Below are 27,848 nucleotides of genomic sequence, written 5' to 3' on the forward strand. Positions count from 1 at the left end.
TTCACCTCAAAACAGCAAGTTAAACAAAGTCTGTTTTTTACATCCATTGAGAATTACAATCGTTCCTCAATGTATCTGAAAAATATTTCCAGCTCTCTCCCTTTTCGATAACCACCTGCTCACTGCTCACTGGCGCAGGAAACCCACTGCTCACTGGCGCAGGAAACCCACTGCTCACTGGCGCAGGAAACCCACTGCTCACTGGCGCAGGAAACCCACTGCTCACTGGCGCAGGAAACCCACTGCTCACTGGCGCAGGAAACCCACTGCTCACTGGCGCAGGAAACCCACTGCTCACTGGCGCAGGAAACCCACCGCTCACTGGCGCAGGAAACCCACCGCTCACTGGCGCAGGAAACCCACTGCTCACTGGCGCAGGAAACCCACGGTGTGAAAGGGGAAGATGCTCTGAACCAGTGGAAACGTCAGAAAATAACTGGTTACTTGGTATCCCTTGGGCAAATACAGCCATCTGTCCAGAGCTCACTGGTGCAGGAAACCCACTGCTCACTGGCGCAGGAAACTCACTGCTCACTGGTGCAGGAAACCCACTGGCGCAGGAAACTCACTGCTCACTGGTGCAGGAAACCCACTGCTCACTGGCGCAGGAAACTCACTGCTCACCGGCGCAGGAAACCCACTGCTCACCGGCGCAGGAAACCCACTGCTCACCGGCGCAGGAAACCCACTGCTCACCGGCGCAGGAAACCCACTGCTCACCGGCGCAGGAAACCCACTGCTCACCGGCGCAGGAAACCCACTGCTCACCGGCGCAGGAAACCCACTGCTCACCGGCGCAGGAAACCCACTGCTCACCGGCGCAGGAAACCCACTGCTCACTGGCGCAGGAAACCCACTGCTCACTAGCGCAGGAAACCCACTGCTCACTGGCGCAGGGCCCAGAATAGTTGATACAGTATTGCAGGTTTGCTAGCTGATCTTCAGGCTGGACCCAGTTGATAGTTAATACAATGTTTCAAGTTCGTTGCAGACAGGCGGAGTACAGAGATGAAAATGAGCAAATGTCCATGTGTAGCCAATTTATTATTTATCAGAATATTTTAACCCTGCAATGTTTTTAATTTTGGGGCAATAGAAGTTAATTGCATTGGTATATAGGCCCAATTCTGTGTTCTTTAGCTGCCAATGGCTCACGGTGTAGCCTATCATACAATGTGTCCGTTTGGCCGAGGCAGACGCTCTTGCAATAGATCAATTTACAACTTTTAGATTGTATTATTTGCAATTAGGTTTAGATAGAATTTAGATGAACAAACATGACCGTGTGGTTTTGACATACGAAGACATTATTAGAATTGCAAAATGAAACTGTTCCACAAAAAATGTGCATATGAAAAATCGTAACTGCCACGTAGATTGGTAAGATACATCGACACTCCAAATAGACAAAGGTGCAAACATCTATTACCTGCAACTTCAGGAGCGTAACAATCAAATTTCAATCAATCAAATGTATTTATAAAGCCTTTTTTTTTTTTTTTACATCAGCCGATGTCTCACAGTGCTTATACAGAAACCCAGCTTAAAACTCCAAACAGCAAGCAATGCAGATGTAGGAGCACAGTGGCCAGATGTAGGAGCACAGTGGCCAGATGTAGGAGCACAGTGGCCAGATGTAGGAGCACAGTGGCCAGATGTAGGAGCACAGTGGCCAGATGTAGGAGCACAGTGGCCAGATGTAGGAGCACAGTGGCCAGATGTAGGAGCACAGTGGCCAGATGTAGGAGCACAGTGGCCAGATGTAGGAGCACAGTGGCCAGATGTAGGAGCACTGTGGCCAGATGTAGGAGCACTGTGGCCAGATGTAGGAGCACGGTGGCCAGATGTAGGAGCACGGTGGCCAGATGTAGGAGCACAGTGGCCAGATGTAGGAGCACGGTGGCCAGATGTAGGAGCACAGTGGCCAGGAAAAACTCCCTAACAGCAGAATCTGTGAAAGCCAGCAACAGAGGGAGGAGGGTCGAACTGTTTTTATGTTTTGTTCTTCTGGTTATCTTGACCTCTTGAGACATTTGTGTGTCTTTTTAAAATTATTTCATCAAACCGTGCGCTTAAAGCATCAGACAAGCTCAGTGCATATAGTTGATTTTTATTCAAACACAGGATGTGTCTATATAGAAAAATAGATGTTTAAAATGTCGAAAGAACAGATAACTCTTGGTTAACCAACAAAATATATATATATATTTTTTTTGGGGGGGGGGGGGAGCAGCAGCCCTGATCTCTCCACAGCCACTCACTGAGCATGTGTTCCAAGAATGTCAACACTGACAAGCTCAAAGTCGGCAGGGTTATTTTCTTATCTTTACACAAACAAGCAGTCCTTGCTTTCGACCAAGTTCTCTGTTTTGATGTCTGGTTCAGGGCAATTTCACAGTAACAGAGTGACACTGAGACTCCATATTTTTTCACTTTAATATGTTTTGTCAAACAAAAACCAGTGATTGCAAAGTTAATCAAACTATAAAACTCTATGCACTAGGACTACTTCAAAATAATGTCTACAGAAAAATGTCAAACACATTTACTTGAACAGTTCATATGCAAAGTTTGGTAACAGATTGGTGGCATAAATGGCACAAATCTGTTTGTTACCAAACTTAGCATCAGCACAGTTCAAGAAAATTATGGTTTGTTCAACTTTTCAATCATTGGCTTTTGTTGGACATTTTTAAAGTGAAAAATCTGAGTCTCAGTGTCACTCTGTTACAGGTGTGATTGAAAGGTACGCAGAAAATCTTAAACTCCTAGCCCGAACGTGTAGGACTAAGTGAAATAATAATGAAAATCTTAAGGTTAGGTATTAACCTCGAAGGATTAAGGTTTGGGATAGTTCTGAGGAGTTAACTTTGGTCAACTTGGGATAACCTGTACCGTGAAAGTGGCTGACCTTTTTTTTATCCAGGTAAATTTCTATGGCAACAAATCCTTCAGAACTAACCTGCTCCGGTGCAGGCTAACTCTGATTTAGCTGTGAGTTGAGGACCAATGAAATTGGATTCCTTCCCCCGTCGCAAATATTGCATCATCCCCCTTTCATTTGAGAAAGACAACTGATTAAAAAAATATTTTATTAATCAAATGTTCTTTTTGTCTTTTTAATTATGAAAAAAAATATTAAAATAGTAATATTTTAGTAAAGACAGAATGCATTTAACACTACACGCACAGTTGTACTTTTATAACTTATAATAAAATGTTATCGATAGGAGTGTGACCCTCCATCAGGGTTTCTGTTAGAAAAATGTTCTGCCGGACAACATGATTGGGAAGATTTAAAATTGGCAGCCATTTTGATAACTTAACCGGACCCTATTGGGTGTATTACCCATTAGGGTCGTTCACCCACGTTGCTCAGAATGACATATCACATTTTAGAGTGTGTTAATCCAAACAGAACATGCAACTCCTGTAATGAAGCAGCCAAGAGAACCACATTTTCAAACATTTACCAAAATCCAAATTGTGGGAAAAATGGGGGACGTCGTTATAAACAGCGCACCTGATGAGCGCGGTGTATGACAGAGATGGATTATCTCCTGTAGAAACTTAAGAGGGTGAAAATAACGATGTAACAACTAGGATGGGTTTGCTATTATGACTAGGATTGTGCCTTTTGGCTTCTGGACAACGAAATAATTTTTAGACCATTGTAAAAAAATAATATATAAAGAAAAACCCTTGAATGAGTAAGTGTGTCAAATTTTGACTGGTACTGTAGAAAGAGGCCAAGGTGGGTAGTTTGTGTGAACGAGGACGAGCAAAAGTTGTCAGAAGTCCCCACTTCTGGAGGCGCCTGGCCTAACTGTAGTTCTTCATCCTTTCACACTCGCCTGGCCTAACTGGTGCTTCATCCTTTCACACTCGCCTGGCCTAACTGGTGCTTCATCCTTTCACACTCGCCTGGCCTAACTGGTGCTTCATCCTTTCACACTCGCCTGGCCTAACTGGTGCTTCATCCTTTCACACTCGCCTGGCCTAACTGGTGCTTCATCCTTTCACACTCGCCTGGCCTAACTGTGGTTCTTCATCCTTTCACACTCGCCTGGCCTAACTGGTTCTTCATCCTTTCACACTCGCCTGGCCTAACTGGTGCTTCATCCTTTCACACTCGCCAGACAGGAGTTTGCCATACACCAAATTGAGTTTTGGCAGAAATTAGGTCAGTTAAGTCTGCTAGTCGAATGGAGGCGGAGTCTGGCGTACCTCGCTGGCGTGCGTCTGCTCGGGCGGCTTTTTGGTTGTTAAAACACCTACTGTTTCCATGTTGCAGCTCAGGGCGTTTTTGATTGGAATCTTGAGTACCTGCACTTGTTGCTGTTCATTTCAGTTTGTGTTTCTGATAGTTGATTTGAGTTAGGTCTGTTTTTTTATTTTTTTATTTTACCTAAACCCCCCCTCTTCTCTCCACTACAATACCGAATTAACTAATGTATTGCAAGAGCAGTGCATAGCCTGGGTCGACACAGCATAACCTGGGTCGAGGCAGCATAACCTGGGTCGAGGCAGCATAACCTGGGTCGAGGCAGCATAACCTGAATCTTCCATTCTGAATTGAAGCTGATCTAAATGAAAATGGAGGGAAGACAAGAGCATGTCTGTTAAGTGTCAACAACGGCAGGGCAGGGGGTGGCCTTATCCTCCCTCCCTCCCACTAAGAAGGATCTGAGAGGATCGATGTTGTCCCTGTCTTTCACTCCTCTAAAAGGCTTTTTGAACACTGAATCATCTGGCAGGGAAGTAAAACCACGTTCTCCTGCGTCTCTACCGTCCCATGGATTATTAGGCATGAACAGTCTTGTCTAGTAGGTATGTCATCCAAAAGAAGTCATGATGTCCTAAAATAACAGTCCCCTGTTAGGATCACAATTCTGCTCAAGAAGTGTTTCACAAACCTCTTTCCGGAGTACCCCCCCTCAACCCACACCCCTCCACCCACCCAGCCAGTCCAAATTTGCTTGATTATATTCCAGAACTAACACACAGCTAAATGGTTGTGATGATCAGGTGATTGAATCCGCTGTGCTCGTGTACTGGAGTAGACGTTTTGACAAACTGTTCTGGAAACAGTGGTGCTCTATTAGACTGTCCCGGTAGACTGAACACACGTTTAGAACAACTGGTGTAAGTAAGCATTTTCACGGTGAGGTCTACTACACCTGTTGTATTCAGCATTTTCACGGTGAGGTCTACTACACCTGTTGTATTCAGCATTTCACTGTGAGGTCTACTACACCTGTTGTATTCAGCACATGTGACTAATAAAATGTCAATTCGATTTTGTATTCTCCTTCCATGGGCTGCCATGATGTTGTCTTAAAATCATATCAAATGTATTTGTCGCATGCTTCGTAAACCACGGTTGTAGACTAACAGTCAAATTCTTACTTACCAACAATGCATAGATGTATTTTTTTATTGGATGTATTTATTTACGATATTAACGAGGGATAAATTATAACAAGGAATAAATACTCTTTAAGTCAGTCAGACCAACCTTTTTTCAATGCTACGGGACTATTTTCATCTCTGGGCTCCAATGCCTCACCACTGTCTGTCTGATTTAGTATATGGCCGGGATATGTTTTTTTAAATTTGTTTTTACATGGATTTCTCAAACTCGATATCAGGCTCTTACTAATGCACATCTGTTTAATATCTCATTGATGCCAACAGCCAGGTGCTGACGACTCTGGCCCACTTGAATTTGAAACATTTTATTTATGTTTTTGTTGTTGTTGTTGTTCAAACACTTCCTGGGGATTGAATGATTGTTAGTTAGCCGATTGCCTCGAACTCTCTCTGAACCTAGCAATAATCTCAGGCCAGATGCTAGGTGCCATCCCAGAGCTGTAGACGGTGTCATCCTCTCTCTCTCTAGGTTTATAAATATCTGCCCTAAAACCAACCTTTATCTTCCAGTCTTGGTCACTACCGACTTGGAGGGAAAGATAGGAAGAGTAGGGTTGAGCTACATGGTGGTAGTACTCCTGACTTGTTTGGGCTCATTTTAAAGATCAAAGTGATGGTGAGCCCTGTTTTTTATTTTGTAAGTGCTCATAGTTTCCATGTTTCTCAAACCTATCCTCGAGTACCCCCAGCTAACTAGTTCTACATGTTTGATCTATTCACAACTAGCACACCTGATTCAACTACCGAAGGGCTTGATGATTAGTAAAAAAATAAATAATCAGGTCTCCTTGTACTGGAATACATCAAGTAAGTGGAACTGATTGGCTGGCGTTATCTGAGGAAAGGTTTGGAAACAATGGAATGAATGAATAAATATGTGGTCAACAATCAGTCATAGGCCTAGTTGTATGTAGTGATGTCATAAGGTCCCACCCGGCACTTAGGGTCTTGTGACATTAGTCTAGAGCTCGTTACTGCATGCCAGGGTTCCTATGGCAAATATAATTTCCTCTGTAAAAGCACGTGGGATGCTGCTGCTCGTTTTGATGCCGTCTACTCATGGAAGTTATAGAGCGGGCTCGGAGTAACAGGAGGCTCTTTTTAAAACCACGAGAGCCAGTGTCTTTTCACGAGGCCACAATGCGTTCTTCTCTCATTACATAATGTTTGACGTCCCTTTTTTATAACAAATGAGCAATCTAGCGAAGTAAACCGATTAAAAAAAAAAATGTTGGATAAACAAGCTTTTATACAGAAGATATCTGAATAGTTTAATAGTTTTTTAAACAGAAGACAGAATTACCTAGCGTGGTTCGTCTAAACCTGACAGATAAAAAGAACTGAAAGAATGTCTCTCCTTATCAAAGGGCTTCTGTTGATTCCAGAATGCCTGGAAAGTTCCAGAGAGAATGACAAGTCAGCTCCAAGCTCTGTTAAGGGGGAGATATACGCTCCTGGTGCAGAATCTCTCAACTGCACACCAAAAGCAAGCTGTTCTCTATTTTTAGACCGACAACCTAGTACGCAGATACATTTTGTGAACATCATTATGGTGAAACTCTGGTAGACTCGGGGGGGGGGGGGGGGGGGGGGAGAGATTTTTAAGCTGTGTTCTTAACATATACTTACTAGCCTGAAGTGAAGTGAGTTACAGAGACGAGCCTTGATGTTAGTGAGTGGGAAATAAATATCAACATCCGCACATGAAGGAGAGTGTGTGTGTGTGTGACAGAAGTGAATCCATTCCATTACAAAGTGAAAGCTTAGTAATGCACAGTAAACACTGTACTGAGTAGACTCGGGCACTATCCAGATTGTCATATCGACCTTGTGCCGTCCCCGTTTGATTAATACTGGCACTGAACACAAGGGGAGCTATTTTCAAACTCCACTGAGCTTCTGTTATCTGAAGGTTAGCAATGCTAACAAGTACATGTACAATCCCATAGAAAATGCTAGCAAAATGTTAACGACAGCATTGCTAACATTTTATACAGTCTCAGACACACCATGTCTGCAGGACAGACATTTTATGCTCATAAAGTTATACAAGTAACACAAAAAATGCTACTCACAGTTTGCAGTACGCCCAAAACAATTATTAGACAGCAAGGCTCTTGATCCAGGAGGGTATTTTCTGTTCTCTACCAAGCGAAGCTTGATTTAGCAAGAAGCTAACCTGTTAGCTAGATAACGATCTACTAAATTAGCAAACCAAATGCACAACTGCAGAGCATTTATCACATTTTAGACAGTTAACTCAATAGTTAGAGCTGGCAAACATTTAGATTACATGCTTGGGGGGAGTAATGGGGGAGGGTGGGGTAGTGATGAATGGGGGAGTACTGGCGGGGTGATGAATGGGGTAATACTAGGTTAGTATTGGGGGAGGAGGGGGTGATGAATGGGGGAGTACTGGGGGAGTGATGAATGGGGTAATACTAGGTTAGTATTGGGGGAGGAGGGGGTGATGAATGGGGGAGTACTGGGGGAGTGATGAATGGGGTAATACTAGGTTAGTATTGGGGGAGGAGGGGGTGATGAATGGGGGAGTACTGGGGTAGTGATGAATGGGGTAATACTAGGTTAGTATTGGGGGAGGACTGGCGGGTGATGAATGGGGGAGTACTGGGGTAGTGATGAATGGGGTAATACTAGGTTAGTATTGGGGGAGGAGGGGGTGATGAATGGGGGAGGGATGAATGGGGAGTACTGGGGGAGGGATGTAATGGTGGGATAACGTTTTACAGGTTGGGGCCTCTGTTCTCTGATGAACCCTGAGAGAGGGAGGGGTCGTCTGTTCTCTGATGAACCCTGAGAGAGGGAGGGGTCGTCTGTTCTCTGATGAACCCAGAGAGAGGGAGGGGTCGTCTGTTCTCTGATGAACCCTGAGAGGGGGAGGGGTCGTCTGTTCTCTGAAGAACCCTGAGAGAGGGAGGGGTCGTCTGTTCTCTGAAGAACCCTGAGAGAGGGAGAACTCCATAATAACAGAAAACACTATGTCATCATTAATGACATCATGCATCAGATGGATGAAACTATCTGCTTCATGCCTGAACAGAACCACACACACACCATCTGTGTTTGTCCCTTTTTATGAAGCCAATCCTCCTGTCCCCCCCCCCCCCCCCCCCCATTTTCCTTATTGGGTTTCTCTTTTCTACTCCTCCTCTTGCTTTGGCAGCCCTGACAGTCTATTGGAATAGTAATCCAGTTGGTTGAATTCTGTTACGCCTTCTGTGTGGGTGTTGTGAAGTAGGCCTGTCATTACTGGGGAATTTTCCCCATCTGTGCTCTAGATTCAGGGACCATGACCTCGCCCGGCCTCCACTGAAGCCCAGGCTTCAGCACCAGGACCTCGCCCGGCCTCCAATAAATCCCAGGCTTTAGCACCAGGACCTCACCCGGCCTCCACCTAAAGCCCAGGCTTCAGCACCAGGACCTCGCCCGGCCTCCACTAAAGCCCAGGCTTCAGCACCAGGACCTCGCCCGGCCTCCACTAAAGCCCAGGCTTCAGCACCAGGACCTCACCCGGCCTCCAATAAATCCCAGGCTTCAGCACCAGGACCTCGCCCGGCCTCCACTAAAGCCCAGGCTTCAGCACCAGGACCTCGCCCGGCCTCCACTAAAGCCCAGGCTTCAGCACCAGGACCTCGCCCGGCCTCCACTAAAGCCCAGGCTTCAGCACCAGGACCTCGCCCGACCTCCACTAAAGCCCAGGCGTCAGCACCAGGACCTCGCCTGGCCTCCACTAAAGCCCAGGCTTCAGCACCAGCACCAGGATCTCACCCTGCCTCCACTAAAGCCCAGGCTTCAGCACCAGCACCAGGATCTCACCCGGCCTCCACTAAAGCCCAGGCTGCAACGTCAGCTCCCCTCCTTTTCTTTTCTTTCCTCTGGGCTTGACACACACAAACACACACAGCGCTGGCCAAGGTAGAAGAGATTTTGTTTTGTCGAACACCTGAGAAGGTCACGTCTGGTGCCTTGTTTAAAAGGACTTTCTACTTAAAAATGCATGAAGGAATAAAATGATTCTCCTGATTCTCACTCTGCTGCTGATTATTTTAGAGGGCACTTTGCCTTGAACATGATTACATTGTTAATCTGGGTAAGATTATACTGTGCCTTCAGAGTTATCATACCCCTTGATTTATTCCACTTTTTGTTCTTAGATCCTGAATTCAAAATGGATGAAATAAAAACAATTCTTCACCCATCTACACCCAATACCCCATAACCACAGTGAGATTTTCAAGCATATCCATAACATGATGCAGCCACCACATGCAGTATTTTTACTTTAGTGCCTTACTGTTAACAGGATGCATGTTTTGGTATATTTTTATTCTGTACAGGCTTCCTTCTTTTCACTGTAATTTAGGTTGGTATTGTGGAGTATCTAGAATGTTGTTGATCCATCCTCAGTTTTCTCCTCACAGCCATTAAACTATGTAACTGTTTTAAAGTCACCATTGGCCTCATGGTGAAATTCCTGAACAGTTTCCTTCCTCTCCAGCAACTAAGCTAGGAAGGACGCCTGTATCTTTGTAGTGACTGGCTGTATTGATACACCATTCAAAGTGTAATTAATAACTTCACCGTGCTCAAAGTGATATTCAATGTCTGCTTTTTAAAAGTAATTTATCTACCAATAGGTGCTCTTCTTTGCAAAGCTTTCATCAAGGCAAAGGGTGGCTGCTTTGAATAATCTAAAATCTATTTTGAGTCTAAAAAAACGTTTTTTTGCTTACTATATAATTCCATATGTTCATAGTTTTGATATCTTCATTATTATTATACAATGTAAAAATGTTTTTGAGTAGCTGTGTCCAAACTTTTGACTGGTACTGTATATTTAGGAGCTACCGAATGTCATTTTCTGGGGGGAATTTGGACATCTACAAGCTTATGTGAACGAGAAACATTGTGTAAATAAACAACTCATGCTAGTCTTAAGGAAGAACAGTAGTGGCTCTGGAGCAGCATGAGTACATGCTGTGTCTGTGTGGAGTCTGGAGTCGCTAGGGCGACGGGCCTGCATGCTCTGCTTAAAAAAAAGATGGGGGAGGAGCAGACCGAGAACAGTGGAGAGAAAAAAAAACGCAAGAAAATCAGAAGATTGCAGGGCTTTGACTTATCAAACACGACGGAAACCTAACACACTATGATACCCCGTCATTTTATTAAGTCAGCCACTTATTTAAATAACTAGAAAGTTACACTTCCTTTTTTTTTTTTCACAGGAAAAAATAAGAAACGCATAAGAAATATCTTGCCTTTCTAAAATGCTGACTCATTTTGTCCTTCAGTTGCACTTCTCCACTTGGATGAGAATTCACCAACGGGTGTTTTATCAACAGACAAATACAGTTGCTCTTCTGTTGTCATCTGATGAAATTAAGATGATTTCTGCTGACTGTGTTGCACAAATGTATTTTTTGAGAAATAAAAATATAGTTGCATGTCAATGATCACTCTATTAAAGCAAAAAAACAACAACATTTTCAAAATAAAATGTGACCCCCTGTACACACCTTCTCCCGTTGTGCTATTTACAAACTAATGTGACTGGCTCAACTGTTCTGGGGAACTATGTGAAGCTTCATAATGTGACTGGCTCAACTGTTCTGGGGAACTATGTGAAGCTTCATAATGTGACTGGCTCAGCTGTTCTGGGGAACTATGTGAAGCTTCATAATGTGACTGGCTCAACTGTTCTGGGAAACTACGGCAAGCTTCATAACGTGACTGGTGAAATGAGCATGATCTGCTTTACTTCCTGATGTATTGCACAAGTGGAATGCAGGTTACTTAAAGAGTAGCTACAAACACCTAAAATAATGTTATTCAACAATCTAAAAAACCCATCTCGTGGCTATTTCCAAATACCCTTGTATACGGTATACCGCCAAAGCCTAGTAGCCGGGACCAATCTCCTGTACAGAGGCTTCCTTTTTGTCCAGACACACACACACACACACACACGCAAATTGGTACGCCCCCTAACAAAGCCCCCTAAGAAATCATCCGTCCTGAGGCACTCTGGGAGAATAATGGAGTCTATAGCCGCTGCACTTCCGTGGCTGGCATGGCAGAGTGTGTGAACTAAAGCAACAGAGCTTTGATTTTAGTGAGAACCTGATCAGGAACCATATGGCTCCCGTCAGAGAGGGAGAGAGCGGCAGGCTCAGTAGAGAGAGCGAGAGCGTTTGGTTATTTAGTTAATTGGTTATTTTCTCGCTGTCAGAATTTGCAAATAATAGTCCTCTGTCCTTTTTTTCTTACTTTTCAATACTCCCTGATTGACTAGATTTCCTTTTCAGTGATTTATTTGTGAGCTGGACATGGTCAATACACTGTGTGAATGTAGGTCCATTTATCATTCTACAGTTTTTTAATTTGGTTTGAGTCATTTTAAAGTATGTTGAGTTTGTCTGTCTGTCCTTCCCCCCATAACACAAAAATATGTGACCCGTTTCAGGAAACTAGGCCTATGTCGCAGGCCACTACTTCACAGGAGAGGAGAAACGCAAACTTTCACGTTTTTTATAATCAATCCTCAGGTTGTTTTTAAAATATATAATCGATAATATATCAACCGCAACTGTATTTTTCAGTAGGAGAGGGAAAGGCAATGGCTGCCCAAAACTCATGCTAACACCTGACGCGATGTTATCTTTCTTGCTCATTTTTCAAATTAAAAGCCTGAAACTATGTCTGAAGACTGTTGACACCTTGAGGATGCAATAGGAAAAGGAATCTGGTTGATATCCCTTTAAATGGAGCAAAGGCAGGCTATGCAACATGGAGTTTTCAAAATAGAAGCCACTTCCTGGTTTGATTTTCCTCAGGGTTTCGCCTGCAGTATCAGTTCTGTTATACTCAGACAATATTTTGACAGTTTTGGAAACTTTAGAGTGTTCTCTATCCAATACTAAAGTAATGTGCATATATTAGCAACTGAGACTGAGGAGCTGGCCGTTTTACTCTGGGCACCTTTTCATCCAAGCTTCTCAATACTGCCCCTGCAGCCATAAGAAGTTAACTACCTGCAGATTCATGCAGGGTAGTAACGTCATGTGTTGGGATTATGGTTAATTGTTTAGCTAGCTACATGTCTTAACAAAAGACTCTACTATGCAAGTAACTATTTCAGGTGCATTCGTAAATTCAGTCTCTGCTCCTATTTCAGAGCACTCTCGTCTGAGTGTGACGAAGCGAAGAATAACTGATGAATTTACTAACGCTCAACACCTGGTGAATATGGTCGGTGTCAGTAAACGTCGGCAAAAAAAGTGTAAATTGTAGCCAGCACCACAGTTACAGTCACCAACACTCTAGATAACATGAGAACAGCCTAACCAGCTCTGCTGGGGTGAGTAAAATGGTCAGAGTGAGGTGTTCTCTCATTGGTGTCTGGAAGTAGTGGAGGTTAAAGCTGAAGAGGGTGTAGACAAAGAAGAGCTTTCCAGTAGGTACCAAAAAACATTCAAAAGCCATTTTCTCAAAAGTGAGGTTACAAGTTGATCAACTTTCAAAGCAGAATTACTTTCCCATTGTCCCTGAGCTGTAGTGTATGATATATCATTTTCTAGCTCTGTGCCTCTGCTTTTATCCAATGTAAAAAAAAAAATATATATATATATATATATATATATATATATATATATATATATAAAAAAATCCAAAGTTGCTTCATAAGACTGAAATCAAGGTGGTTGGTCAACATATTATATACAGTGTTTACTATATGTCTTGCTCACTCTCACTCTATAACTCGTTGTATTCAGGACGTAAAGTTAATTTCTTTGCAACATTTATTTGCAGTTTTACTTTGGTCTTATTGCAAACAGGATGTATGTTTTTGAAATATTTTTGTAATCTGTACTGATTTCCTTCTTGACTGGGTGGTGTAATTAATAACTTATGGGTTCCCTTCTTTGCGAGGCCTTGGAAAATCTCCCTGGTCATTGTGGTTGAATCTGTATTCACTGCTTAACTGATGGACCTTACAATTATCTGTATGTGTGGGGTGCATGGATGAGGTAGTTATTAAAACTTAAGCACATGTTTTACTCCTGACTCTTTATTTACATTTCCATAACAAAGGGGTTGAATGCTTATTGACTCAAGACATTTCAGCTTTTCATTTTTTATTAATTTGTAAAAACTAAATTCCACTTTAACATTATGGGGTAGTGTGTGTGTGTGTGTGTAGACCAGTGATACATCTCAATTGAATCCGTTTTAAATTCAGTCTGTAACACACGATGTGTAAGTGAAGGAGTGTGAACACTTTCTGAAGGCACTGTAGTGCACTGCTTTGGACCAGAGCCTTATGGGTCTTGTTTAAAAGCAGTTCACCTCATAGGAAATAGGATGGCATTTGAGACACAAAAGGTTGTTTTTGAGAAACCCTTAGGCCCAGTTGGTTATAATAGGATGCGCCAGCAGAGCAAAGCAGTACAAAATGAACAAAACAAAAAATCTAGGCCAACAAACCGGTTTGGTTTCTGCTGACTGACTGTTGTTGGTAGTAAAGTACAGATTCTTTCCTTTTAAGGTGCCTTTCCTTTTTACGGTGCCTTTCCCTTTTAACCTCGGGGATAGGGGGCAGAATTTTCACTTTTGGATTTTTGGATAAATATCGTGCCCAATTTCAACTTCCTGCTACTCATGCCAAGAATATAAGATATGCATATTATTTATAGATTTGAATAGAAAACACTCTGAAGTTTCTAAAACTGTTTGAATCATGTCTGTGAGTATAACAGAACTTATGTAGCAGGCAAAACCCCGAGGACTAACTGTTCAGATTCCCCCCCCCCCCCCCTCTGTTGAATATATTGTCTTTGCCATTGGATATTTAATAGGAACCCGTTTTCAATTCCTACCGCTTCCACACGATGTCGCCAGTGTTTGGAATATGGTTGAAGTTAATTCTTTGTTTATTGAGGAAGTAGGCCAACTCGGAACTGGGGACACATTTGTGAGTTGCGCAAGACGTGAACAGCAGTGCTGGTTTGGTTTTGTTCCTGTATTGAATACAGATTGCCCCGTCTACAATTTGATCGATTATTAACGTTTAAAAATACCTAACGTTGTATTACAAAAGTAGTTTGAAATATTTTGTAGTGACGTTGAAGCAGTTTTTTTTCTGGATCAAACGCGCTTTATAAATGGACATTTTCGATATATATGGACGGAATTAATCGAACAAAAGAACCAATTGTGATGTTTGTGGGACATATTGGAGTGCCAACAAAAGAAGCTCGTTAAAGGTAATGCATATTTTATATTTTATATTTTCAGCCTGCTTCTTTGTTCCCTGCTGGTGCAGATGGATACAGGCGATCAGATAATAACTTCTTATGCTTTCGCCAAAAAGCATTTTTTAAATCTGACATGTTGGCCGGATTCACAACGAGTGTAGCTTTAATTGAGTCTCTTACATGTGTGATTTAATGGAAGTTTCAATTTTATAGCATTTTATTTGAGTCTGGCGCTCTGCATTTCCCCTGGCAATTGGCCAGTTGAGACGCTAGCATCTCCCCTATCCATATTAAGGTGCCTTTCCCTTTTAAGGTGCCTTTCCCTTTTAAGGTGCCTTTCTCCTTTTAAGGTGCCTTTCTCCTTTTAAGGTGCCTTTCTCTTTTTAAGGTGCCTTTCTCCTTTTAAGGTGCCTTTCTCTCTTTAAGGTGCCTTTCTCTCTTTAAGGTGCCTTTCTCTCTTTAAGGTGCCTTTCTCTCTTTAAGGTGCCTTTCTCCTTTTAAGGTGCCTTTCTCTCTTTAAGGTGCCTTTCTCTCTTTAAGGTGCCTTTCTCTCTTTAAGGTGCCTTTCTCCTTTTAAGGTGCCTTTCTCCTTTTAAGGTGCCTTTCTCTTTAACAATTATTTAGTGCTTTCGTTACGACACCATTCTGTATACTTCCGGCCCTTCTTTGGACACTGTGTTAACAACCCTCCAGGCAAGCTTCAATGCCATACAACTCTCCTTCCGTGGCCTCCAATTGCTCTGAAATACAAGTAAAACTAAATGCATGCTCTTCAACCGATCGCTACCTGCACCTACCCGCCTGTCCAACATCACTACTCTGGACGGCTCTGACTTAGAATACGTGGACAACTACAAATACTTAGGTGTCTGGTTAGACTGTAAACTCTCCTTCCAGACCCATATCAAACATCTCCAATCCAAAGTTAAATCTAGAATTGGCTTCCTATTTCGCAACAAAGCATCCTTCACTCATGCTGCCAAACATACCCTTGTAAAACTGACCATCCTACCAATCCTCGACTTTGGCGATGTCATTTACAAAATAGCCTCCAATACCCTACTCAACAAATTGGATGCAGTCTATCACAGTGCAATCCGTTTTATCACCAAAGCCCCATATACTACCCACCATTGCGACCTGTACGCTCTCGTTGGCTGGCCCTCGCTTCATACTCGTCGCCAAACCCACTGGCTCCATGTCATCTACAAGACCCTGCTAGGTAAAGTCCCCCCTTATCTCAACTCGCTGATCACCATAGCATCTCCCACCTATAGCACACGCTCCAGCAGGTATATCTCTCTAGTCACCCCCAAAACCAATTCTTTCTTTGGCCGCCTCTCCTTCCAGTTCTCTGCTGCCAATGACTGGAACGAACTACAAAAATCTCTGAAACTGGAAACACTTATCTCCCTCACTAGCTTTAAGCACCAACTGTCAGAGCAGCTCACAGATTACTGCACCTGTACATAGCCCACCTATAATTTAGCCCAAACAACTACCTCTTTCCCAACTGTATTTAATTTAAATTTATTTATTTATTTTGCTCCTTTGCACCCCATTATTTTTATTTCTACTTTGCACATTCTTCCATTGCAAAACTACCATTCCAGTGTTTCACTTGCTATATTGTATTTACTTTGCCATCATGGCCTTTTTTGCCTTTACCTCCCTTCTCACCACATTTGCTCACATTGTATATAGACTTGTTTATACTGCATTATTGACTGTATGTTTGTTTTACTCCCCATGTGTAACTCTGTGTCGTTGTATCTGTCGAACTGCTTTGCTTTATCTTGGCCAGGTCGCAATTGTAAATGAGAACTTGTTCTCAACTTGCCTACCTGGTTAAATAAAGGTAAAATAAAAAATAAAAAAATAAAAATGTGAAAAGAGGCCTCAGTACTGTAACTGAAGAATGTCACCCAGGCTTTTGTGGAACGAGCACCATTATCCAAATAATCATGTCCTACAGGGACGAACAATGAAGCTGCTCATAAAAACACTAGTTATCTTTACCCCAATACATCCTCTCTGTTCATATTCAGAACAGGCAGTGACCACGAGATAGGGTACGTACTGACTGGGATTTGATTTAGTTTTGCTCTCGGGTTTCAACTGCGGCGTTTTTTCTTTTTTTCTTTTTTGAGTTCTCACTCGGCACAGCTTGAGTTGAAGAGGGCTGGTTAACGTTTGATTGCAATGGTCAGATTCCCAGATTGCACTTTTGTATTGGACTGCAATGCATCTATAGTCAGAAACAAGAACAGTTTCCCAACACTGATAATTGTAAGTCTGGCTGTGTTTAACGTTAAGTCAATTTTTAAAATTTCACTTCGGCTAACTCAATTCACTTTAATTAAGGTTGTTCCTTCCTGCCTGCTTTAAACCCCGACATACTTTGTTTGCATGATGATGAGGTTAACCTGCTCTGTTGTTGTGGTGATCACGTTAACCTGCTCTGTTGTCATGGTGATTCGCCTATCCAGAGGGCATGTGAGGTGTCTGGCTTCTCCTCTAATGTATTAACTGCTGTTCTGTGTGGTGCTCTGGGTACCTGATAACACGGTGGGGGGGTGTGGCTTATCCCCCCTGAGCACACTGTAATGATTCGGTGGTGATTCCCCCTGAGCAGACTGTAATGAGTCGGTGGTGATTCTCCCTGAGCAGACTGTAATGAGTCGGTGGTGATTCCCCCTGAGCAGACTGTAATGAGTCGGTGGTGATTCCCCCTGAGCAGACTGTAATGATTCGGTGGTGATTCCCCCTGAGCAGACTGTAATGAGTCGGTGGTGATTCCCCCTGAGCAGACTGTAATGAGTCGGTGGTGATTCCCCCTGAGCAGACTGTAATGAGTCGGTGGTGATTCCCCCTGAGCAGACTGTAATGAGTCGGTGGTGATTCCCCCTGAGGAAACACTGTAATGATTCAGTGGTGATTCCCCCTGAGCACACTGTAATGATTCGGTGGTGATTCCCCCTGAGCACACTGTAATGAGTCAGTGGTGATTCCCCCTGAGCACACTGTAATGAGTCAGTGGTGATTCCCCCTGAGCACACTGTAATGAGTCGGTGGTGATTCCCCCTGAGCACACTGTAATGAGTCGGTGGTGACTCCCCCTGAGCACACTGTAATGAGTCGGTGGTGATTCCCCCTGAGCACACTGTAATGATTCGGTGGTGATTCCCCCTGAGCACACTGTAATGAGTCGGTGGTGATTCCCCCTGAGCACACTGTAATGAGTCGGTGGTGATTCCCCCTGAGCACACTGTAATGAGTCGGTGGTGATTCCCCCTGAGCAGACTGTAATGAGTCAGTGGTGATTCCCCCTGAGCAGACTGTAATGAGTCAGTGGTGATTCCCCATGAGCAGACTAATGAGTCGGTGGTGACTCCCCCTGGGCAGACTAATGAGTCGGTGGTGACTCCCCCTGAGCACACTGTAATGAGTCGGTGGTGATTCCCCCTGAGCAGACTAATGAGTCGGTGGTGATTCCCCCTGAGCAGACTAATGAGTCGGTGGTGACTCCCCCTGAGCAGACTGTAATGAGTCAGTGGTGATTCCCCCTGAGCAGACTGTAATGATTCGGTGGTGATTCCCCCTGAGCAGACTAATGAGTCGGTGGTGACTCCCCCTGAGCAGACTAATGAGTCGGTGGTGACTCCCCCTGAGCAGACTAATGAGTCGGTGGTGACTCCCCCTGAGCACACTATAATGAGTCAGTGGTGATTCCCCCTGAGCAGACTGTGCAATGAGAATCATGCTCTACTGACCTGTCACAGGAATGACAAAATCCCATAGTACTATTCCTGATAGTACTATCTAGAATAGTACTATCAGTGTACACACGCGTACTTGCCTCCTACTGTGGTCATTCCGTCTCCAGTCTTCACTGAGTCATCCATACATCAATTGTCTTAAATCATTTATTTATTAACTAAGTGATTCACAGAAATGCATAAACAAACAAAGTCAATATGGTTACAAGAAATGATAGGAGAATGTGCCCCTAGTGGGCTAAACCGGTATTGCAGCTTGGTGGACAAAACGGGGCGTGGGGGTCAGCTGAGAAGTCACCACAGAGTTGATAATTATAACAATTTAAATACTAATCCTTTACACATGAACGCTCACTCATTCGGGAGCAATTGCAATCAATCAATATATTTATACGCTCAGTGTGTCGTCTTGATGGCTGGTGAAAAGTTTGTTTCTTTTGTAGAATTGTCTCTCTCTCTGTCTATCTCTCTGTCTCTCTCCCTGTCTCTCTGTCTCTCTCTGTCTCTCTGTCTCTCTGTCTCTCTGTCTCTCTGTGTCTCTGTGTCTGTGTGTTAGAGTAGATGTTTTGGCGGTTGTCGTTCTTCCCGTTCAATGAACCCGAATTCCTAGGTGCAGACTAGTAATTAATATCAAAGACTTGTTCTTATTCTGTCGGTATCGTTTAACCACGTGGTATGATTAAAAGATTCAGCAATGGTCTACAACCTTCGTCCTCTCCTAATGGAGAAAAACATGGTCTGGTGATAATTTCTCAGTTGGGTTTTTATTTGGAAGTGCAGAAAAGGGGCTGTCCCAGGATGTTTGACCCTAACTGGGCTCAGGGGCGGTCCTCTGATTTAGTTAACTCCAATTCCCTTGGAGTTTTCCTTCATTAAACAGTCCAAAATCACATTGTAAAATTGTGTAAACAGTGTCATACTCAATCATTCATCTTATACAACAATTAGATGTAAACCTCATATCTGAGGCTATTATATAAACATTGTTATGGTAATGTGGCCACACCGTCTCCCATGAGCTTCCCCAAGTTGTAACAAACGGACCAGTTCGTAGCTGGATTCTTCACCGATCTTTTATACCTTCTCCGGAACATGAAATTTGTTCGGCCCTTGAGTTTTGTGAGGTGGAAGAAATTCCTTTGTTCTCTATGAAACTTCACTCTGTCTCTTATACTGTGTGGCCATGAGGAGATCCTCAGGAATTTACGACCTCTCTCTCTGACCACAGCAGCCTAGTTGAAGGAGGAAAGGGGGAGGCAGGGAGCTTGCTGTACCCAAACAGGGCAACGTCATGACAGTAGGGTACTTCTTTCTCCTGGCGATGCAACAGATCAACAGGTCTTTTGAAGCCTCCTGCTCGGTCCACTAATGAGAGAGAGAGAGAGAGAGAGACGCACCCAGGAGCACGTGGACTGTGTGTGTGTGTGTGTGTGTGTACTCAACATGTGTATGATCCTAACTGTTCTCCTTCTGGCTCCTCTCTCCAGGCGGTTTCTCTGTGGTGTTCCTGGCCCGGACACAGAGTGGCATGCGCTGCGCTCTCAAGAGGATGTACGTCAACAATGTCCCTGACCTCAACATCTACAAGAGAGAGATCACTATTATGGTGGGCATAGAGTGTGAGAGACTGTGTGTGTGTGTGTGTTTGCACCTTAACACGATTACTTGACTTAGGACTGTGACTGTCATTTGAATTTCTGTTATTGGCCAGCCAAATCATTTGTAAAGAATTGTAATGTCTTTTTATAAATGTATTTTTTCTTCAAATCAGCAGATGTCACAAAGTGTTTATACAGAAACCCAGACTAAAACCCACAAAGGACTGTGGTCACCGTAATAACCGTTCAATGCACATTTTCTCCGCTCCTGACTGCATGTGCTGCCAAAGAAATATAATGAATAAAACAGGCGTAACCCATTCCAGTCAATGATGGCATAATGGGTCGGACTGGCGGACATCGTGAGTGTACCAATGGGAGCAAAGCAGGAAGTAAACACCAGAAGTGGACCCATCAGTATGTGCTGTGATTTATTTATTTAAAAATAAAAAATGTATTCAAGTGAATGGACATTAAAGGGACACATCAGTTTTAAAAAGTAAAATATATTTAAACTTTCATTTGACTAGGCGAGTCAGTTAAGAACAAATACTTATTTACAATGACTGCCTAGGAACAGTAACCCGGACGACGCTGGGCCAATTGTGGCGCCGCCCTATGGGACTCCCAATCACGGCCGGATATGATTCAGCCTGGATTCGAACCAGGGACTGTAGTGAAGCCTCTTGCACTGTGATGCAGTACCTTAGACCCCTGCACCACTCTTGAGCCCAGTTAGAGGTAGACTCAGAGAAATTACGACACAAAATAAAGATAATAATAATAATAATAATAATAATAATAGATCAGCGATTTCTTCTACAACAATGCTAGGCTCGATTTCTCGGCTGTTTTGATCCCCGTACCACGCCGTTAAGCGAACCCTTGCAGATACGGTGTGAGAGCGAAGTCTCACTCATCTGCGTTTCTGCTCGTGGCAACGTCATTTCTCTGAGTCTACCTTTTTGTTTTTCCCACATTTGAATGAACATTCTACATTAGCGTGGAACCTTGCTTGTTTCGGCAAAGGAGCAACAACGTTTCATTCTCGTTAAGTCTGTTAGTGCAGAAAGGGACTCAACCACTTGAATGCCATTAGCTGTTCGTTCCACAATTTATATATATTTTTTAAACGGTTGACATTTTATTTTGATGATGGTCTTTCGTCCGTAACTGTTGGTAATACAGTAATTGTGACAGCCTTAGCTTGAATGTTTTACGCCATCCAGAAAATCCACTTGTTATTTGAACTGAATTATCTCAAAATGTCCATAAACAAAGACCTTTCTTCTGAAACTTGTTATTCTATTCTTCTTCTGAGAAATGACGGGGCTTTCATGAGAGAAATTGCCAAGAAACATAAGATCTCATGTAACGCTGTGAACTACTCCCTTCACAGAACAGAACAAACTGGCCCTAACCAGAATAGAAAGAGTAGGAGGCCCCGGTGCACAACTGAGCAAGAGGACAAGTACATTAGTGTGTAGTTTGAGAAACAGACGCCTCACTAGTCCTCAACTGGCAGCTTCATCTCAATGTCAACAGTGAAGATGCGACTCCGGGATGCTGGCTTTCTTGGTAGAGGATTAAGATGGGTGAAAGAACACACTGGACAGAGGAAGACTAATAAAAAAAATGTGTTATGGACAGACGAATCTAAGTTTGAGGTGTTCGGATCACAAAGAAGAACATTTTGTGAGATGAAGAAAAGATGCTGGAGGAGTGATTGACGCCATCTGTCAAGCATGGTGGAGGCAATGTGATGGTCTGGGGGTGATGGTCTGGGGGTGCTTTGGTGGTGGTAAAGTGGGAGATTTGTACAGGGTAGAAGGGATCTTGAAGGAAGGAAGGCTATCATTCCATTTTGCAACACCAGACCCTGTGGACGGCGCTTAATTGGAGCCAATTCCTCCTACAACTGGACAATAACCCAAAAGCACAGCTCCAAACTATGCAATAACTATTTGGGGAAGAAGCAGTCGGCTGGTATTTTGTCTGTGCTGGCCACTCCATTATAGTCTCAGGTTTTCAACTCTATTGAGCTGTTGTGGGAGCAGCTTGACCGTATGGTACGTAGGAGGTGCCCATCAAGCCAATCCAACTTGTGGGAGGTGCTTCAGGAAGCATGGGGTGTAACTGTAACTACCGTAGATGTGAGGTGACTGTAACTACCGTAGATGTGAGGTGGCTGTAACTGTAACTACCGTAGATGTGAGGTGGCTGTGACTGTGACTACCGTAGATGTGGGGTGGCTGTAACTGTGACTACCGTAGATGTGAGGTGGGTGTGGCTGTAACTACCGTAAATGTGAGGTGGCTGTGACTACCGTAGATGTGAGGTGGCTGTGACTACCGTAGATGTGAGGTGGCTGTAACTGTAACTACCGTAGATGTGAGGTGGCTGTGACTACCGTAGATGTGAGGGGGCTGTAACTACCGTAGATGTGAGGTGGCTGTAACTGTAACTACCGTAGATGTGAGGTGGCTGTGACTACCGTAGATGTGAGGGGGCTGTAACTACCGTAGATGTGAGGTGGCTGTAACTACCGTAGATGTGAGTGGGCTGTAACTACCGTAGATGTGAGGGGCTGTAACTACTGTAGATGTGAGGGGGCTGTAACTACTGTAGATGTGAGGTGGCTGTAACTGTAACTACCGTAGATGTGAGGTAACTGTAACTACTGTAGATGTGAGGTGGCTGTGACTAACTACCGTAGATGTGAGGTGGCTGCAACTACCGTAGATGTGAGGTGGCTGTGACTGTAACTACCGTAGATGTGAGGTGGCTGTGACTGTAACTACCGTAGATGTGAGGTGGCTGTAACTACCGTAGATGTGAGGTGGCTGTGACTACCGTAGATGTTAGTTGGCTGTGACTACCGTAGATGTGAGTTGGCTGTGACTACCGTAGATGTGAGGTGGCTGTGACTACCGTAGATGTGAGGTGGCTGTAACTACCGTAGATGTGAGGTGGCTGTAACTACCGTAGATGTGAGGTGGCTGTGACTACCGTAGATGTGAGGTGGCTGTGACTACCGTAGATGTGAGGTGGCTGTAACTGTAACTACCGTAGATGTGAGGTGGCTGTAACTGTAACTACCGTAGATGTGAGGTGGCTGTGACTACCGTAGATGTGAGATGGCTGTGACTACCGTAGATGTGAGGTGGCAGTGACTACCGTAGATGTGAGGTGGCTGTGACTACCGTAGATGTGAGGTGGCTGTAACTACCGTAGATGTGAGGTGGCTGTAACTACCGTAGATGTGAGGTGGCTGTGACTACCGTAGATGTGAGGTGGCTGTGACTACCGTAGATGTGAGGTGGCTGTAACTGTAACTACCGTAGATGTGAGGTGGCTGTAACTGTAACTACCGTAGATGTGAGGTGGCTGTGACTACCGTAGATGTGAGATGGCTGTGACTACCGTAGATGTGAGGTGGCTGTGACTACCGTAGATGTGAGGTGGCTGTGACTACCGTAGATGTGAGGTGGCTGTGACTACCGTAGATGTTAGTTGGCTGTAACTACCGTAGATGTGAGGTGGCTGTAACTGTAACTACCGTAGATGTGAGGTGGCTGTAACTGTAACTACCGTAGATGTGAGGTGGCTGTAACTGTAACTACCATAGATGTGAGGTGACTGTAACTACCGTAGATGTGAGGTGGCTGTAACTGTAACTACCGTAGATGTGAGATGGCTGTGACTACCGTAGATGTGAGGTGGCTGTGACTGTCACTACCGTAGATGTGATGGGGCTGTAACTGTAACTACCGTAGATGTGAGGTGGCTGTAACTACCGTAGATGTGAGGTGGCTGTGACTGTGACTACCGTAGCTGTAACTGTAACTACCGTAGATGTGAGGTGGCTGTGACTGTGACTACCGTAGCTGTAACTGTAACTACCGTAGATGTGAGGTGGCTGAGACTGTGACTACCGTAGCTGTAAATGTGACTACCGTAGATGTGAGGTGACTGTGACTACCGTAGATGTGAGGTGGCTGTAACTACCGTAGATGTGAATGTGACTACCGTAGATGTGAGGTGACTGTGACTACCGTAGATGTGAGGTGGCTGTAACTACCGTAGATGTGAGGTGGCTGTGACTGTGACTACTGTAGCTGTAACTGTAACTACCGTAGATGTGAGGTGACTGTGACTACCGTAGCTGTAACTGTGACTACCGTAACTGTGACTACCGTAGATGTGAGGTGGCTGTAACTACCGTAGATGTGAGGTGGCTGTAACTACCGTAGATGTGAGGTGGCTGTAACTGTAACTACCGTAGATGTGAGGTGGCTGTGACTGTGACTACCGTAGCTGTAACTGTGACTACCGTAGATGTGAGGTGGCTGAAACTACCGTAGATGTGAGGTAGCTGTAACTGTGACTACCGTAGATGTGAGGTAGCTGTAACTGTGACTACCGTAGATGTGAGGTAGCTGTAACTGTGACTACCGTAGATGTGAGGTGGCTGTGGCTGTAACTACCGTACATGTGAGGTGGCTGTAACTGTAACTACCGTAGATGTGAGTTGGCTGTAACTACCGTAGATGTGAGTTGGCTGTAACTACCGTAGATGTGAGGTGGCTGTAACTACCATAGATGTGAGGTGGCTGTAACTACCGTAGATGTGAGGTGACTGTAACTACCGTAGATGTGAGGTGGCTGTAACTACCGTAGATGTGAGGTGGCTGTAACTACCGTAGATGTGAGGTGGCTGTAACTACCGTAGATGTGAGGTGGCTGTAACTACCGTAGATGTGAGGTGGCTGTGACTACCGTAGATGTGAGGTGGCTGTAACTACCGTAGATGTGAGGTGGCTGTAACTACCGTAGATGTGAGGTGACTGTAACTACCGTAGATGTGAGGTGGCTGTAACTGTAACTACCGTAGATGTGAGGTGGCTGTAACTACCGTAGATGTGAGGTGACTGTAACTACCGTAGATGTGAGGTGGCTGTAACTGTAACTACCGTAGATGTGAGGTGGCTGTAACTACCGTAGATGTGAGGTGGCTGTAACTGTGACTACCGTAGATGTGAGGTGGCTGTGGCTGTAACTACCGTAGATGTGAGGTGGCTGTAACTACCCTAGATGTGAGGTGGCTGTGACACACTGGGACAGGACGTGAACACTAAGAAACAAAGACCAACACCTGATGGTTGGACTGATGACGGACTTCACTTCTATGAGGAGAATAAGCCCCCAATGTCCTCAATCCACAGTAGATTGAGGGAACAATAAAAACATTTGAATCCATTTTAGAATAAGGCTGTAACGTAGCAAAATGTGGAATAAGTCAAGGGGTCTGAATACTTTCCGAATGCACTGTATCGATCTCTTAGAATGCCCTCCTCCTTCTGCAGAAAGAGCTGTCAGGTCATAAGAACATAGTGAACTACCTGGACTCTACCATCAACTCCGTAGGGGACAGTGTCTGGGAGGTCCTTATCCTCATGGAGTACTGTAAAGGTAGGAGATTTGGGTCCCCCCCCCTCTTCCGTTTTCATACAGTTGTTCGGTCCGGTAAAGTCATTTTTAAAGTTGAACACACAGATACAAATATACTTCCGAGTTCAACAAATATTCCTGTGATTTTTCTCTTCTTATTGACCCTGGATTGTAACTTAAACAGTCTCCTTCTCCTCTCTCACCCACTACCTCATTCTCCCCCTCTTTTTCACTCTCCTGTCCCTCCCCCATCTCCTCTCTCCCCCTCTCCTTCACCCCCCCCCTTTCTCCTCCCTTCTCCTTTCTCTTCCCCCTTCCTCCCCCCAGCTGGTCAGGTAGTGAAGCAGATGAATCAGCGTCTCCATATAGGGTTTACGGAGCCGGAGGTGTTGACCATCTTCACTGATACCTGTGAGGCTGTGGCCAGGCTGCATCAGTGTAGAACCCCTGTCATACACAGGGACCTGAAGGTAAGGAGAAGAAACACACACACACACACACACACACACACACACACACACACACACACACACACACACACACACACATCAGTGTAACACACCTCATACACAGGGACCTCAAGGTAAGGAGAAGAAACAGACCTCGGTCCTTCTCGCTCCTCTCTACTCTCTCCTTGACCACATAATTTGTGTTTCTCTGTTCTGTATAGTTTTCCTTCTACTCATTGTCCACCTCTCAATGCTCCTCTTCCTCTGTCATATTCTCTCTTCCTCTTCATCCTTGACCCCTTCTCCCCCTCCTCTTCCTATCGTCTGCCACAATGCGCTTATCCTTAATCCCCCCCTCTACCTCCACCTTCCTCCATCTTCCTAACACGGGGTCTGCCCAGCCTGTCCTAACACGGGGGTCTGCCCAGCCTGTCCTAACACGGGGGTCTGCCCAGCCTGTCCTAACACGGGGGTCTGCCCAGTTAGGGTTAGAGTACAGGTTAGAGTACAGGTTAGAGTACAGGTTAGGGTTAGAGTACAGGTTAGGGTTAGAGTACAGGTTAGGGTTAGAGTACAGGTTAGGGTTAGAGTACAGGTTAGGGTTAGAGTACAGGTTAGGGTTAGAGTACAGGTTAGGGTTAGAGTACAGGTTAGGGTTAGAGTACAGGTTAGGGTTAGAGTACAGGTTAGGGTTAGAGTACAGGTTAGGGTTAGAGTACAGGTTAGGGTTAGAGTACAGGTTAGGGTTAGAGTACAGGTTAGGGTTAGAGTACAGGTTAGGGTTAGAGTACAGGTTAGGGTTAGAGTACAGGTTAGGGTTAGGATTAGAGTACAGGTTAGGGTTAGGATTAGAGTACAGGTTAGGGTTAGGGTTAGGGTTAGAAGCTAGGGTTAGGGTTAGAAGCTAGGTTTAGGGTTAGGGTTAGAAGCTAGGGTTAGGGTTAGGGTTAGAAGCTAGGGTTAGGGTTAGGGTTAGAAGCTAGGGTTAGGGTTAGAAGCTAGGTTTAGGGTTAGGGTTAGAAGCTAGGGTTAGGGTTAGGGTTAGAAGCTAGGGTTAGGGTTAGAAGCTAGGTTTAGGGTTAGGGTTAGAAGCTAGGGTTAGGGTTAGGGTTAGAAGCTAGGTTTAGGGTTAGTTTTAGGGTTAGAAGCTAGGTTTAGGGTTAGAAGCTAGGGTTAGGGTTAGAAGCTAGGTTTAGGGTTAGGGTTAGAAGCTAGGGTTAGGGTTAGGGTTAGAAGCTAGGTTTAGGGTTAGAAGCTAGGTTTAGGGTTAGAAGCTAGGTTTAGGGTTAGAAGCTAGGTTTAGGGTTAGAAGCTAGGGTTAGAAGCTAGGGTTAGAAGCTAGGGTTAGGTTTAGGGTTAGAAGCTAGGTTTAGGGTTAGGTTTAGGGTTAGAAGCTAGGTTTAGGGTTAGGTTTAGGGTTAGGGTTAGAAGCTAGGTTTAGGGTTAGTTTTAGGGTTAGAAGCTAGGTTTAGGGTTAGAAGCTAGGTTTAGGGTTAGAAGCTAGGTTTAGGGTTAGAAGCTAGGTTTAGGGTTAGAAGCTAGGTTTAGGGTTAGAAGCTAGGTTTAGGGTTAGAAGCTAGGTTTAGGGTTAGAAGCTAGGTTTAGGGTTAGAAGCTAGGTTTAGGGTTAGGGTTAGAAGCTAGGTTTAGGGTTAGGGTTAGAAGCTAGGTTTAGGGTTAGGGTTAGAAGCTAGGTTTAGGGTTAGGGTTAGAAGCTAGGTTTAGGGTTAGGGTTAGAAGCTAGGTTTAGGGTAACTTTTAGGGTTAGAAGCTAGGTTTAGGGTTAGGGTTAGAAGCTAGGTTTAGGGTTAGAAGCTAGGTTTAGGGTTAGAAGCTAGGGTTAGGGTTAGAAGCTAGGGTTAGG

The 27,848-nt window shown here is 44.4% G+C and overlaps 1 protein-coding gene across 2 annotated transcripts in view; it reads left to right on the plus strand.

The window, feature by feature from the left end:
* LOC109894966 (BMP-2-inducible protein kinase) overlaps positions 1 to 27,848 on the plus strand; it is a 92,290-nt gene that overhangs the window by 21,392 nt on the left and 43,050 nt on the right. For both annotated transcript variants that reach the window (XM_031829604.1, XM_031829605.1), the window contains exons 2-4: positions 19,975 to 20,093; positions 25,452 to 25,557; positions 25,864 to 26,006. In XM_031829604.1, coding sequence (XP_031685464.1) covers positions 19,975 to 20,093; positions 25,452 to 25,557; positions 25,864 to 26,006 — 368 coding nt within the window. The remainder of the gene's footprint in view (positions 1 to 19,974; positions 20,094 to 25,451; positions 25,558 to 25,863; positions 26,007 to 27,848) is intronic.

This window comes from Oncorhynchus kisutch, linkage group LG8, assembly GCF_002021735.2.
Source record: "Oncorhynchus kisutch isolate 150728-3 linkage group LG8, Okis_V2, whole genome shotgun sequence".
NCBI classification, from domain to species: Eukaryota; Metazoa; Chordata; class Actinopteri; order Salmoniformes; family Salmonidae; genus Oncorhynchus; species Oncorhynchus kisutch.